General features: G+C 42.8%; 1 protein-coding gene across 2 annotated transcripts in view; it reads right to left on the bottom strand.

Annotated features, from left to right (window-relative positions):
* Positions 1–16,342, bottom strand: part of STARD8 (StAR related lipid transfer domain containing 8) — a 164,959-nt gene that overhangs the window by 17,280 nt on the left and 131,337 nt on the right. For both annotated transcript variants that reach the window (XM_082263529.1, XM_082263530.1), the window contains exons 6-13: positions 13,990–14,163; positions 9,426–9,585; positions 7,358–7,556; positions 7,032–7,242; positions 4,389–4,503; positions 3,915–4,136; positions 2,133–2,350; positions 1,409–1,585 (exon numbers count right to left, since the gene is read on the bottom strand). In XM_082263529.1, the coding sequence (XP_082119655.1) occupies positions 1,409–1,585; positions 2,133–2,350; positions 3,915–4,136; positions 4,389–4,503; positions 7,032–7,242; positions 7,358–7,556; positions 9,426–9,585; positions 13,990–14,163 (1,476 nt within the window). The remainder of the gene's footprint in view (positions 1–1,408; positions 1,586–2,132; positions 2,351–3,914; positions 4,137–4,388; positions 4,504–7,031; positions 7,243–7,357; positions 7,557–9,425; positions 9,586–13,989; positions 14,164–16,342) is intronic.

The following is a 16,342-nucleotide window of genomic DNA, read 5'->3' as shown; positions in this document are numbered from 1 at the left end:
GATATACCCTCAGGGACTGCCCCTAAGGTGGAGCCAGAACGTTTTGTCTTTCTGCCTAGTCCTACTCCTGCGGAGACAACATAACCCAGCTCTTGAGAATCAAGAAGACTACGTCTGTCAATGAGCGATAGAGAAATGTTATTTACACCGTCTTTAAAGCACCCCCCATCCCCTTGTGCTTGCATGCAGAAGTGAACGCATATATATGTAAACTGTGTTCACACCAAGACATGCAAGGGTATTGCCACGACTATCAGAGTGAGGGAAGTGCTAGACGTTCTCTGTAAGTCTAAACAGGGATCCTGGAATAATTTTTAACGCATCGCCCATGGAGATTGTAATTAATCGTTTTGCGCCATTCCAGGAGTGTGCGCATTTTACATGTTGGGTATCTATTTACTCTGCATAAATTTATCTACTATACTTTACCAAAAAAATGGGTTATATATTATTATATATGCATTAAAATTAAAGTATATTTTTGCTTTAAAAAAAATTGCTGCGCAAATATTGTGTGACATAAAAACAAAAAATTGCATTGACCGCCATTTTATTCTCTAGGGTCTCTGCTAAAAAAAAAAAAAAAAAAATACATATACACACACAATAACAAATGGAGCCTCACCAACTTTTTCGCTCCAAAATGTAGACAACATATACACACACATTATATATATATATTTTTTTTTTTTTTTTTAGCAGAGACCCTAGAGAATAAAATGGCGGTCAATGCAATTTTTTGTTTTTATGTCACACAATATTTACGCAGCAATTTTTCAATTTAAATGCATATATAATAATATATAACCCAATTTTTTGGTAAAGTAATTTTTTGGTAAAGTATAAAAGATGAATTTATGAAGAGTAAATAGATACCCAACATGTAAAATGCACACTCCTGGAATGGCATATATATATATTATATATATTAGTTCTGTTTGGGGGTTCTGAGTAATTTTTTTGTAAAAAAAAAAATTATGATTTTTACCTGGATTTTACCATTTTTTCCCAGATGTGAAGTAGATAAAAATTCTAATTGAATTTCTCTTTTAGATTTTCTTACTTTGTTGTAGCTCTGATGACAGGGGAAGAGTGCAAAACCCCAAAATAAGTTGACCACCTTTTTTCCACCATTTAATAAATGATTGATTTGACTATTGGCGTGGCGCCCTTACTGCTTCCTATATAGCTGGACTTCTTAAGACCCTCTCTCCCCTTGGAGGGGGGGGGGGGGGGTTGATCAGATAAATTAAATTACACTTTGCACGTCTTTTCCTCAATAAAAAGCAATGGGGTCCTCTCACCATTTAATGACAAATGGAGCCTCACCAACTTTTTCGCTCCAAAATGTAGACAACCCTGGAATATTATTTAGCTAATTTTACCAGAAATTGTTCAATAACCTTACCTTAGGTCCGCTCTACAAATGTACGTTAGCCTGGTTCGTCCCATTCCGCAAGGCTCCATTAAATACTGTGAGCTGACAATCATGGCTTGAACCCCCTCTTCTGGTTGGCCTGTGGCATGGTCCACGGACGTGGATACTAAAACGCACCCACCCCTGGGAAGGTCTGTGCGCCATTTCCTATACAGGAAAGAAAGAGAAGGAAAGGTTACTCAGGAGAATGAAAATGGAAGAGGTTTTGTTAGAACATTAATGGTCGAGACCTTACAAAGCATTCGTTTGGATACAGAGAATTAGAATACTTGTCTGGCAATAACCAGCTGAACGTAGCCGTACCCAGGTTTTCAGGCTTCTGCACCAGCGTTTTCTAGTGCTTGCGTATTCAGGGTTTCCCCCCCAATGTACCACTTTCGTATTTGGGAGAAAAGAATACCTTACACGCATGCATGGGTAAACAGTGATGCAGAAACAATGGGCGTTTACCCCAATATAGCAATGCATAGGCACTTTAATGGCATTTGGGGCTCCCTAGGTGCAGGAAAGCATCGGGGTTTTTACATTTCGGCCCACAGGAACTGATAAACATTCATGAGCATGAGGCCTTAGCTGGACATACACTTTTATATGACCCCCCCACCAGGCGCATGGACTTCTAGCCAAAAGCCAGACTTCTGTTGATCGGGTGGTTTACGTCTTTCAAAAGGACCATGTTGGGTTTTATACATACCGCAGGACTAAGAACTGCCGCCTTGGGTGCGGAGCCATACTGTCCGTCACATAGTGGAACAGGTCTGTATTTTGCTCCAAGGCTTCTACTACTCGGCCCTGCAGGAGGTCATCGTCCCATAGGTGGCGCTCTCGTAAAACACGATGAAGTAACAGGCTTGGTGGAGCTTCAACCTCCGTGGACACCTTCCATAGACGTAAAGGGTTCCCGTCACCAGCCTACAAAGACATTTGATTAAAAGCATCTGTAATACCTACTCTCATTTACAAATTTTACTATTAAAGCTATATATTTCCAAAATTAACTTTTTCTAAAGTTATTGGATTGTGCAGCTCCGTCATACACTTTATCAACCTCTCTGAATCTTTTCAACACAGAGGAACCCGGTCTCAGGGAACCTCTTCTAAAAAGGACTAGATCTACAACTCATGATACATTACTGTGAGGGGCCAGTGGGAAAAATGCTTCTTACACTTGTGGTCATTGGAAAGAATGACCCCCTTACAGAAAGTTAAAAGGATCAATGGTGTCAGTAAGAACTTATCTGAGGCAGAAATTGCTCATGGAACCTCTAGCAACCTCTGGAGGAACCCTAGAGCTCCATGGAACCCTGGTTGAGGAAGAATGCTCTTTAGACTTGTGGTCATTGGGAACCCCTAGCAACCTCTAGAGCAGGGATTCCCCAACTACGGCCCTGCAGTTGTTAAGGAACTACAATTCCCATCATGCCTAGTCATGTCTGTGAATGTCAGAGTTTTACAATGCCTCATGGGATGTGTAGTTCTGCAACAGCTGCAGGGCCGTAGTTTGGGAATCCCTGCTCTAGAGAACCCCTGCTATATGGCCAACAAGAGGTGGAAACCTGACCATCATACCTATGAGCTTGTTTGATACCCCATTCTAAAACCACTGCCATTTTTATGGAGTTGCCCCCTCCCCTCATGGCTATAAATATAGAGTTGCCCTCCTTTGTGGCTATAACATCCTCCACTATTCTGGGAAGCCTTTCCACAACAATTTAGAGGATGTCTGTGGGAATTTGTGCCCATCTGTGAGGTCAGGGACTGATGATGGAGAAGGCCTGGCTCACACATCAAGCCCCACGTTGGGCGCCAAAAAAAAAAAAAAAAAAAAACCTGGCTCACAAATCGGCATTCCAATTCATTCTAAAGATGGCAAGGTCAGATATTGATATTGGATGAGAAGACTTGACTAGCACCCATTTGATTGAAAAGGTGTTCAGTAGGGATGAGGTCCAGGGCTCTGTGCAGGACACTTGAGTTCCTCCACACCAAACTGGTCACATCATGTCTTTATGGAGCTGGCTTTGTATACAGGGGCGAGGTTTTGATCAAAAGATTTCCCTATAAGGCTGGAAAGCAAAATTTTACAGCCATCTCCGGAACAGTGGAAATCTTAGATTAGGGACACCTGTTACAGGGACAGCCATCTAGGAGGGAGGGGAGAGATTTCCCCCATTTTTTGGAGATCTTTCCTTTTACATCCTACAGTGTTACCCAGGACAGAGGTGAAGGGAAATCTCCCAGAGAGGAATTTTATCCTTCTGTTCAAAACAAGGTATGGCTTTAGACACATTTGCAATACAATAGTTATATTCTCAATGTGGCCTTCAGAATATTATAAAACAACGAGGTGACCAAGAAAAGAAACAAAGCCACCCAATCACTTTCTCCTGATGTCTTCTTGCACCATTATCAATTGACAGAACACAAGGGCCCCACTACAAGAGCCACCCAGGTCCCCAAGCTTTAAAAGTCTCACCTTCTTACTGGACAGCTCTGTGTGCTCTGGGCCGGGCATGGCTGTCCACCCTCTAAACCGTTCTGAAGATTCCTGGATAAGATTGTGGATGCTGCTGTCCAGAAGGGAAGAGAAATCCCTGCTCTCTCCAGCTGGGCTCACACACAAGTCCTCCAGAGACAGGGGCTGAGTGTCGGCAGCTATATAAGAGTTCCGGGACTGGAGCATCATATCATGGGGGACCTATAAAACAGAATATACATAGGTCAGCATAGGAGTGCTATAGGTTTACATTTGAACATATTGGTTTGAATTGGTTTGAACCATTTCTGGTCTTCTTCCAGAGGTAAGCTCCCAGTCCTGTCTGCCTGAAGTTTAACTAAATTAATTTGGGAATGGATTTTGAATTTATGACCGAGATGCCTGAAGCTTTTCATATAAAATTGCATGCTGTCTGATTAGACTTTGAATATAAGGCCAATTCTATACAGTCACCTGAAAGAGCTTCTTGCACTCGGTGATCATATGAAGCAATCCCTGAGTTGCCGCCAAGTTCTCGCTGAGATCCTTGTGATCTGGTTTTCCAGATGTTCCTCTTCTATGCATGATCCTGTAGGGGCACAGAAACATTTCTTTATAGCGGCTTACTGCTTATAGCATTTATTTTAATACATTCATACATCTTGAAAGCTGTGTTTTTGCGGAGCCAAATATGAATAGAACTTATGGTAGCAATTAGAAAATAAACGCAAGAGTATAGCACAGAGTGCAGCTTGTACTATCCCAAAAATAAATATGGGTCTATTAAATAACAAAATATGGAAAACTAGAAATAGAAAAATGGTAATCTCAGCTCCAGGAGGCAATACTCCCCTTTAATCCAAAGTTGTCCCCTGCAGTACCTGTTATTGGCCACAAGATGCCCTCAGTCTTCTGGGTTGAATGACACCCAGTGTAACTCAACCCAGAAGACTGAAGAATGACAAAGTAGGGTGTTGTGGCCCCACCCCCAGAACACCGTAATCCTGCACTCCCAGTGCATGGATGCAGAGGGCAGTGCAGTCCTCTGCACCATCCAAGACAACCCACAATAGTGAGAAAACCCTTAACGCGAAACTGCAATACTCACCTTTATCTTAAAGTTATCCCCCACAGTACTGCTTATTGGCCACGAGATGCCCTCAGCCTTCTGGGTTGGATGATGCCCAGTGTAACTCAACCAAGAAGATTGGGGAAAGACTGAATGTAGGGTGTCATGGCCCCACCCCCTAAACACGGTATCCTACACTCACAGTGCATTGATGCAGAAGTTGGCACGGTCCTTTGAATCATCCAGGACTTCCCACAACCATGAGAAACTCCCAACCATGAGAAACCCCCCCAAATCTAGGCTGCAATACTCACGTTATCCTGAAGATGTCTTCCACAGTACCTCCTATTGGTCGTAAGATGCCCTTAGCCTGCTGAGTTGAATGACACTCAGAAGTAATTCAACCCAGAATACTGAGGAAAGACTGGGAATTTAGGGTGTCAAGGCCACGCCCCCTGAAAAAGGTACTCTGCAGTAACAGTGTCCAGAGGGCAGCGCAGTTCTCTGCATCATCCAGGACTGCCCAAGAAAACACAGGTGGAAGAGGAGCCAAGTGTGTCACATGACCAGCCAGAAGGAATCAAAAGGCAAGTTAAAACAAAATAGAAAAGCATAAAATACCTTCAAGTGGAGGACCTCAGTGATAGGAGGTGGGGTGGGGGAAGCAAACATGCAGCCTCATGCAGTAAATGCTGTATCTTTGGGAAAATCACTTAACATAGAACTTGTTTTGTGGAAAACCTTTCACCATTCATCCAGGTAGCTTCTTCAGGTTTGAGGAACCTACGCTTGGCCATATAACAACAACAGGTGTGATGAACACGTCTCACTTTTGGCCTTAGTGTGTTTTCATTGATTCCTCAAACCTACTTGGATGAGTGGTGAAGGTCTTCGTCAAAACAAGTCCTTCATTTGGAGAGACCTGAACACCATCATTTGGAGGTGATCCGTGTACTTTTGGCCATATAATAAGTTTGATGGACAGGTGTCTTACTTTTAGCCTTAGTGTAGTTTCCTTGGCTCCTGAAACCTGAAGCTACCTGGACGAGTGGTCAAAGGTCTTCTACAAAACAAGTCCTTCATTTGGAGACACCTGAACTCCATCAATTGTCCATGTAGTTTTGGCAATATAACAGGTGTGATGGACACATGTCTTACTTTTGGCCTTAATGTACATGGACCCCCTCCAAATGATGGCGTTCAGGGGTCTCGAAATGAAGGACTTGTTTTACAGAAGTCCTTTCACTACTTGTCCAGGTTGCTTCTTCAGGTTTTAGGAGCCAAGGAAACTACACTAAGGCTAAAAGGAAAACAGCTGTCCATCACTTATTATATGGGCAAATGTACATGGACCCCCTCCAAATGATGGAGTTAAGGGGTCTCCAAATGAAGGACTTGTTTTGTAGAAGACCTTTGACCATTTGTCCAAGTAACTTCTTTAGATTTGTGGAACCAAGGCATCTACACAAAAGCCAAAATTAAGACACCAGTCCAATATACTGGTTATATGGCCAAAAGTAGGTGGTCCCTTCAAATTATGGAGTTCAGGTGCTTTTTTTCAGGCTTGAGGGACCAAGAAAACTACACTAAAGGATAAAAATAAGACACCTGCCCATCACTCTTATTCTATGGCCAAAAGTACACGTTCCCATCTCCAAATGATGGAGTTCAGGTGTCCCCAAGTGAAGGACTTGTTTTGTGGAAGACCTTTCACCACTCATCTAAGTAGTTTCTTCAGGTTTGAGGAACCTAGGAAACTACACTAAGGCCAAAAGTATGACACCTGTCAAGTACACCTGTTATATGACCAAAATTACATGGACCCCCTCCAAATGATGGAGTTCAGGTATCTCCAAGAGAAGGGTCCTGTTAATACTTCATACAAAGACATTGTAGACCATTACAGAAACAAATTTGGTGAAGGCCATTTGCTCTTCCAGCTCCATAAAGACCAGTTTAGTTCCCACACTTGTAGTTGGTACCAGCACAGTTATGAATTTAATAAATTGTAAGAACTGGAAGACCATCAGACCAGAGATAAAACTCACCGAGGAGAATGCGTCTCTTTTTTAGAGATATTCAGATGGAAGACGGATGGAGCCAGGCAGACGGCCAAGTTCCCAGGAGTCATCTGGTTCTCCTGAGCGGAGGAAATGTCACTCAGAAAATACAATAATGTTTGCAGAACTTCTCGGTTCTCATCCGGCATCAGCAGAATCGCTGCCTGCACCGCTCGCAGTCTCTGCTCCTTGGGCACATCTAGAGAAGGGATAGAAGTGGAATAATAATAGCTCCCGGCAGTTATCAAAGACACACCTAAAACGAATTATAAGCAGTGCCAATGGAGGAGGGAGGGGGGGGGGAGTGCACTCACATTGGTAAATTTGCAGGAAGGTGTCCGTCAGTTTGCTGGTGAAGATGGGTTCCGGCAGGTCTCTGAAATATTGCTTCAGCAGGTCGGCCACATCGTACGCCGACTGCCCCACATAGCTGACATTGTCAGGAGAAGCCTCGTTCATCTGTCGCAGAACCTGAATGCGAGATTTCACCCCGGACTTACGGAAGATTCCCACCTTAGAGACCAACAACAAGACGCATTTTTAGAATCGATGAATGAGTCACATTTCCAGAACCCAATTCCATGGTGCCGGGTGGTTTGGGACTGGTGGTAATCGTTACACAATTACAGTGGGTATAGAAAAACAATCACATTATGTTTCTTTGCGGCCTGAAATTAAGCCAGACACAGTTTTTGTTTTATCCAGCTGCAACTTCTACCATCCAACTGAAAGATAGAACACCATGTCAGGAAAAAAAAAAAAATCCAAAATCAGAGTTCAAAATAGGCTCACCCCCCCCTCCTAAAAATGACTTCTAAACTCAATCAGGTATAGCCAATCACCTTCTTAATGGCACACAAAGCCATTTGACTTTTAACTAGACATGCAATTTGTTTTCTTATGGTTTGGGACCAAATTTGGCTTATTTGTTCATTCGGGAGCATCCGAATGAACCAAAGACTCTTGACGAATGCGTACAAAAATTGTCAGAAAGAACGAAAAGCCAAAAGAGCGAAGACACGAAAATAAAAAAAAATCATTAGCATCAGTGGGAGGAATAGTGTCCCATCATTGGTGTCAGTTGGAGGAATAGTGCCCCATCATTGGTGTCAGTGGGAGGAATAGTGTCCCATCATTGGTATCAGTGGGAGGAATAGTGTCCCATCATTGGTGTCAGTTGAAGGAATAGTGCCCCATCATTGGTGTCAGTGGGAGGAATAGTGCCCCATCATTGGTATCAGTGGGAGGAATAGTGTCCCATCATTGGTGTCAGTGGGAGGAATAGTGCCCCATCATTGGTATCAGTGGGAGGAACAGTGTCCCATCATTGGTATCAGTGGGAGGAACAGTGTCCCATCATTGGTATCAGTGGGAGGAATAGTGTCCCCATCATTGGTATCAGTGGGAGGAATAGTGCCCCATCATTGGTATCAGTGGGAGGAATAGTGCCCCATCATTGGTATCAGTGGGAGGAATAGTGCCCCATCATTGGTGTCAGTGGGAGGAATAGTGTCCCATCATTGATGTCAGTTGGAGGAATAGTGCCCATCATTGGTATCAGTGGGAGGAATAGTGTCCCATCATTGGTGTCAGTTGGAGGAATAGTGTCCCATCATTGGTGTCAGTTGAAGGAATAGTGTCCCATCATTGGTGTCAGTTGAAGGAATAGTGTCCCATCATTGGTGTCAGTTGAAGGAATAGTGTCCCATCATTGGTGTCAGTTGAAGGAATAGTGCCCCATCATTGGTGTCAGTGGGAGGAATAGTGTCCCATCATTGGTGTCAGTGGGAGGAATAGTGTCCCATCATTGGTATCAGTGGGAGGAACAGTGTCCCATCATTGGTATCAGTGGGAGGAATAGTGCCCCATCATTGGTATCAGTGGGAGGAATAGTGCCCCATCATTGGTGTCAGTGGGAGGAATAGTGTCCCATCATTGGTGTCAGTTGGAGGAATAGTGCCCCATCATTGGTGTCAGTGGGAGGAATAGTGCCCCATCATTGGTGTCAGTGGGAGGAATAGTGCCCCATCATTGGTGTCAGTGGGAGGAATAGTGCCCCATCATTGGTGTCAGTGGGAGGAATAGTGCCCCATCATTGGTGTCAGTGGGAGGAATAGTGCCCCATCATTGGTGTCAGTGGGATGAATAATGCCCCCATCATTGGTGTCAGTGGGGGGTAATAGTGTGCCATTGTTGGTGTAGAAAGGAACAGTTCCTTGTATCACTGGGAGCACCCCCCCCCCCCCCCCGGGCTGCAGTTTGGAGACCACTGCTCTAGACAGAAACACAAATGTAACCCTTGCAGTACTGGGGGAGACACACTACAAGGACACCTTTGCAATCCCCCCCCCCCAATGAGGCCCTATAAGCCCCCATTAGTACCTGATCCAAGCACTGGCTGCGGATATAGCGCATGGCTTGCTGCATGCTTTGCGGAAGTGGTTGACCCGTCCTTTGCACGTTGACAATCGGTGGGACACCAAACACTGCTCGTCCTCTGTAGTCCGGGACTTTACACCTCTTCATAAACTTGGGCACCGTCCTAGTGTCACAGAATGATAAGAACACACATTAGAAAAAATAAATAAAAATGAAGTAAAGCTGACATTCGCTCACATCCGGCGGACATCACAAAAGCCAAACTTAAAAAAACGAAAAGCTAGCAGATGTAACGAATTTACCCCGGCGCATGTCTAACTCATGTACAGCAGATCTGCTTTATAAATGGGGTGAATGGATCTCTGCAATGTTGTAGCAAATATTTGGCAAAGTATTTTGAAGATTAAATAAAAATTACCTACATAGCAAACACATTTTTCAGTAAAAAAAACTACAAAGACAACTGAAGTGGTGCTGTGCGCTGGGTAATTCATTTCTGGTCACTAGAGGGCGCCAACAGACAAATTACTACAAAACCCATTTCAGACCATATACTGGCTTTAACTAAAGCTTAAAGACCAGGCCTATTTGTGACACTTGGGATGGATGTAGGAATATATATTTTTAGCAGTGGGGTGGATGCAGGAATATATATTTTTAGCAGTGGGGTGGATGCAGGAATATATATTTTTAGCAGTGGGATGGATGCAGGAATATTTTTAGCAGTGAGATGGATACAGGAATATATATTTTTAGCAGTGGGGTGGATGCAGGAATATATATTTTTAGCAGTGAGATGGATACAGGAATATCTATTTTTAGCAGTGGGATGGATGCAGGAATATATATTTTTAGCAGTGGGGTGGATACAGGAATATCTATTTTTAGCAGTGGGATGGATGCAGGAATATATATTTTTAGCAGTGAGATGGATGCAGTAATATATATTTTTAGCAGTGAGATGGATGCAGGAATATATATTTTTAGCAGTGGGATGGATGCAGGAATATATATTTTTAGCAGTGGGATGGATGCAGGAATATATATTTTTAGCAGTGGGATGGATGCAGGAATATATATTTTTAGCAGTGAGGTGGATGCAGGAATATATATTTTTAGCAGTGGGATGGATGCAGGAATATATATTTTTAGCAGTGGGATGGATGCAGGAATATATATTTTTAGCAGTGGGATGGATGCAGGAATATATATTTTTAGCAGTGGGATGGATGCAGGAATATATATTTTTAGCAGTGGGGTGGATGCAGGAATATATATTTTTAGCAGTGAGGTGGATGCAGGAATATATATTTTTAGCAGTGGGATGGATGCAGGAATATATATTTTTAGCAGTGGGGTGGATGCAGGAATATTTTTAGCAGTGGGATGGATGCAGGAATATATATTTTTAGCAGTGGGATGGATGCAGGAATATATATTTTTAGCAGTGGGATGGATGCAGGAATATATATTTTTAGCAGTGGGATGGATGCAGGAATATATATTTTTAGCAGTGGGGTGGATACAGGAATATATATTTTTAGCAGTGGGGTGGATGCAGGAATATATATTTTTAGCAGTGAGATGGATACAGGAATATATATTTTTAGCAGTGAGATGGATGCAGGAATATATATTTTTAGCAGTGAGGTGGATGCAGGAATATATATTTTTAGCAGTGAGGTGGATGCAGGAATATATATTTTTAGCAGTGGGATGGATGCAGGAATATATATTTTTAGCAGTGGGGTGGATGCAGGAATATATATTTTTAGCAGTGGGGTGGATGCAGGAATATTTTTAGCAGTGGGATGGATGCAGGAATATATATTTTTAGCAGTGGGATGGATGCAGGAATATATATTTTTAGCAGTGGGGTGGATGCAGGAATATATATTTTTAGCAGTGAGATAGATACAGGAATATATATTTTTAGCAGTGGGATGGATGCAGGAATATATATTTTTAGCAGTGGGATGGATGCAGGAATATATATTTTTAGCAGTGGGATGGATGCAGGAATATATATTTTTAGCAGTGAGATGGATACAGGAATATATATTTTTAGCAGTGGGGTGGATGCAGGAATATATATTTTTAGCAGTGGGATGGATGCAGGAATATATATTTTTAGCAGTGAGATGGATGCAGTAATATATATTTTTAGCAGGGAGGTGGATGCAGGAATATATATTTTTAGCAGTGGGGCGGATGCAGGAATATATATTTTTAGCAGTGGGGTGGATGCAGGAATATATATTTTTAGCAGTGGGGTGGATACAGGAATAGCTATTTTTAGCAGTGGGATGGATGCAGGAATATATATTTTTAGCAGTGGGATGGATGCAGGAATATATATTTTTAGCAGTGAGGTGGATGCAGGAATATATATTTTTAGCAGTGGGATGGATGCAGGAATATATATTTTTAGCAGTGGGATGGATGCAGGAATATATATTTTTAGCAGTGAGATGGATACAGGAATATATATTTTTAGCAGTGGGGTGGATGCAGGAATATATATTTTTAGCAGTGGGGTGGATGCAGGAATATATATTTTTAGCAGTGGGATGGATGCAGGAATATATATTTTTAGCAGTGGGGTGGATGCAGGAATATATATTTTTAGCAGTGAGATGGATACAGGAATATATATTTTTAGCAGTGGGGTGGATGCAGGAATATATATTTTTAGCAGTGGGGTGGATGCAGGAATATATATTTTTAGCAGTGGGATGGATGCAGGAATATATATTTTTAGCAGTGGGATGGATGCAGGAATATTTTTAGCAGTGGGGTGGATGCAGGAATATATATTTTTAGCAGTGGGGTGGATGCAGGAATATATATTTTTAGCAGTGGGATGGATGCAGGAATATATATTTTTAGCAGTGGGGTGGATGCAGGAATATATATTTTTAGCAGTGAGATGGATACAGGAATATATATTTTTAGTAGTGGGATGGATACAGGAATATATATTTTTAGCAGTGGGGTGGATGCAGGAATATATATTTTTAGCAGTGAGGTGGATGCAGGAATATATATTTTTAGCAGTGGGGTGGATGCAGGAATATATATTTTTAGCAGTGGGATGGATGCAGGAATATATATTTTTAGCAGTGGGATGGATGCAGGAATATTTTTAGCAGTGGGACGGATGCAGGAATATATATTTTTAGCAGTGGGATGGATGCAGGAATATATATTTTTAGCAGTGAGATGGATACAGGAATATATATTTTTAGCAGTGGGATGGATGCAGGAATATATATTTTTAGCAGTGGGATGGATGCAGGAATATATATTTTTAGCAGGGAGGTGGATGCAGGAATATATATTTTTAGCAGTGAGATGGATGCAGTAATATATATTTTTAGCAGTGAGATGGATACAGGAATATATATTTTTAGCAGTGGGGTGGATGCAGGAATATATATTTTTAGCAGTGGGGTGGATGCAGGAATATATATTTTTAGCAGTGGGATGGATGCAGGAATATATATTTTTAGCAGTGGGATGGATGCAGGAATATATATTTTTAGCAGTGGGATGGATGCAGGAATATATATTTTTAGCAGTGAGGTGGATGCAGGAATATATATTTTTAGCAGTGGGATGGATGCAGGAATATATATTTTTAGCAGTGAGGTGGATGCAGGAATATATATTTTTAGCAGTGAGGTGGATGCAGGAATATATATTTTTAGCAGTGAGGTGGATGCAGGAATATATATTTTTAGCAGTGAGGTGGATGCAGGAATATATATTTTTAGCAGTGGGATGGATGCAGGAATATATATTTTTAGCAGTGGGATGGATGCAGGAATATATATTTTTAGCAGTGGGATGGATACAGGAATATATATTTTTAGCAGTGGGGTGGATGCAGGAATATATATTTTTAGCAGTGGGATGGATGCAGGAATATATATTTTTAGCAGTGGGATGGATGCAGGAATATATATTTTTAGCAGTGGGATGGATGCAGGAATATATATTTTTTAGCAGTGAGGAGGATGCATGAATATATATTTTTAGCAGTGAGGTGGATGCAGGAATATATATTTTTAGCAGTGAGGTGGATGCAGGAATATATATTTTTAGCAGTGGGATGGATGCAGGAATATATATTTTTAGCAGTGGGATGGATGCAGGAATATCTATTTTTAGCAGTGAGGTGGATGCAGGAGTAAATCATAGTTGCCGACATTTGAAAAAAATTTCCAGGGACACTTTGCAGCACAGCTATCAATTACTTACCACACCCACTTCCATGAAGCTCCACCCACTCCGCATAATTAATCTCCGCCTACTTATCAGATTATAGGGTCTACTCAACAAAGAGAGAATTAGAGGAAATTGAAAAGGGAATTTCAAACTTAAGGCCAAAGTAGCAGAGTAAATTACCCGGGACAGGGTCCTATTTGCCGGGACTGTCCCGGCAAAAACAGGACAGTTGGCAGCTATGATCTATATGTTTAGGAGTGTTTCTGTGATGGTGATAGGAGAAGCACATGTTTGGTATTTGGATACACCAGCTGGGAAAGGGAAAAGGACGGCTCACCATGCCCACCCCTGCTTGCTGGGCACAGAATATTTCTCCATGATGGCGGTGAGTCTCAGCAGGGACAGCTTCTGCAGTAAGTTGAGTTGAGCGGCGGACTGTCTGTTAATCTCCAGGGACGCAGAGCTGAGGCTTGGCCGATGCGAGTTCTGGAAGCTGTGCCAGCGCAACTTCCTGTTGGAGAGAGACATTGTCAGCGACAAGAAATCCTGCAAAGTTAACCCGTGTGAGCCGCAGATTTTATAACTAAACTGAAGGCAGATATAAAAAGATAATGATTAATAAAACTCTGTACTTTTTTCTTTTAAAAAAAACAAAAAAAAAACAAAAAAAAAAAAAAAGCAACGCAAGCACCTGAATTTGACCTGATAGCATTCTCTTCCAGTCTGCGTCCAGCAGAGCTCAGACTGAAGGAGGGAGAAGCAGCACAAGGTGCCAATCAGTTGTGCTGCAGTGTTCATATACTAACAAGCAGTGTGCTGATAGAAGGAGAGAGCAGAGTGACAGAGAGATGACCTCCACAGTCTGCAGAGGATATGAATTTCTGTGTGATTGGTGTATTCCTTCCAGATCTGTGCAGTAATCCAGTGTGAGACTTCCTGTAATAAAGACCGCCCACTGCTGCTCTTTCCTTGTGTAGGGTGGCTGGTCTTGTCTCCACACCCTCTTGTAGTTTTTTGTAATAGGTGAAGCCTACTGGGCCCCTCCTGCAGCTCTGCTCTCTCTTCTTGTGCAGAGGAACTGGTCTTGTCTCTGCCCCTCCTGTAGTTTTATGTAGTGGGTGGAGCCTACTGGGCCCCTCCCACAGCTCTGCTCTTTCTCTTTCTGCAGGGGACTGGTCTCGCCTCCACCCCCTCCTTTAGTTTTCTGTAATAGGTGAAGCCTACTGGACCCCTCCTGCAGCTCTGCTCTCTCATTGTGCAGGGTGACTGGTCTCGTCTCCGCCCCCTCCTGTCATTTTCTGTATTAGGTGATCCTTACTGGACCCCTCCCGCAGCTCTACTCTCTCTCCTTGTGCAGGGAACTGGTCTCATCTCTGCCCCCTCCTGTGGTTTTCTATAGGCAGCTTGCAGTAGGTGGAGCCTTTTGGGTCCCCTCCCACAGCTCTGATCTCTCATTTTGCAGGGTGACTGGTCTTGTCTCCGCCCCCTCCTCTCGTTTTCTATATCAGGTGATCATTACTGGACCCCTCCCGCAGTTTTGCTCTCTCTCCTTATGCAGGGGAACTGGTCTTGTCTCCACCGCCTCCTGTGGTTTTCTATAGGCAGCTTGCAGTAGGTGGAGCCTTTTGGGTACCCTCCCACAGCTCTGATCTCGCATTGTGCAGGGTGACTGGTCTTATTTCCACCCCCTCCTGTAGTTTGCTGCAGGCAGCCTGTAATGGGTGGAACCTGCAGGGCTCCTCCTACAGCTCTGCTCGGGCTATATGCAGGACAGTAATGATGCCACGCCATCTTTTACAAGGCATCTGGGTCATGCAAAGTGAATTGACATCCTTTGGTGTCTTTTGGGGAGTCTACCTTAAGAAAGCAAGGGAGGGCTGAAATCCGCACAATGCCAGACCTGGAAGATGTTTTCCTGGAATATGTTTTTTCTCCAAGTCCTTCATCCTAATCAGCTAGAAGCCCTTCTTGGCAATCCTAAGCCCTGAAGAAGGGCCCCTTGGAAACCCCAAAAAGGGTTAGCTTTGGTCATGAATGCAACATCAACATTGATTTGGATCAATACTTCTGGACTGGCGCTCTCCCCGTTACCTGGACAGATCCTCCCAACCCCATCCGATTATACTGAACATAAAACCTGTTTTGTTGCAATCGGTTTTCCACCACTTTCTCTCTATACATATCTTAGGTAGAACATTAACTATGGTAAATGTCGTCATGCCTTTATTATGTAAACATATATGCTGAAAACCCGGGGAGGTTTCTTTTCCAGGACTTCCCGGTGTCCATAAAACATTTATAGGATGGGAGTCCCCTCATTTCCCAGCTGTTATATTTGGAATAATTAACATTTTTTTAAGTGTTAAAAATAAAAAGTACACTGTGCCGTGCCACCAGCACCTTAGACCATAAAACTACTCAACCTTTTCTATTCGGGGCAAAGCGACCAACCTCTACCGGACTTGGTGTATCCTGGTTGCCCTCACTGCTGTGCTTCTGTTTACTTGACACAAGCAATCCCAAGTTCAAGTCTTTGGTTCCAGCTTATTCGCAGCCTTGGCCTTGCAGTTCCTGTCCTAACTTTCCGAGGAACTTGGCATGGGAATTGTGTGAGAGGCCACCCTCATCATATCTAGCTCCGCATACAGATACGGGACATTAACTCTTTATTTCAATCATCTTCATAGGAC

The sequence above is a fragment of the Pelophylax lessonae genome (assembly GCF_965119305.1).
Source record: "Pelophylax lessonae genome assembly, chromosome: 7".
Lineage (NCBI taxonomy): Eukaryota > Metazoa > Chordata > Amphibia > Anura > Ranidae > Pelophylax > Pelophylax lessonae.
The sequence above is the reverse complement of the archived record's forward strand: the minus strand, read 5'-3'. Positions and strand labels throughout refer to the sequence as shown.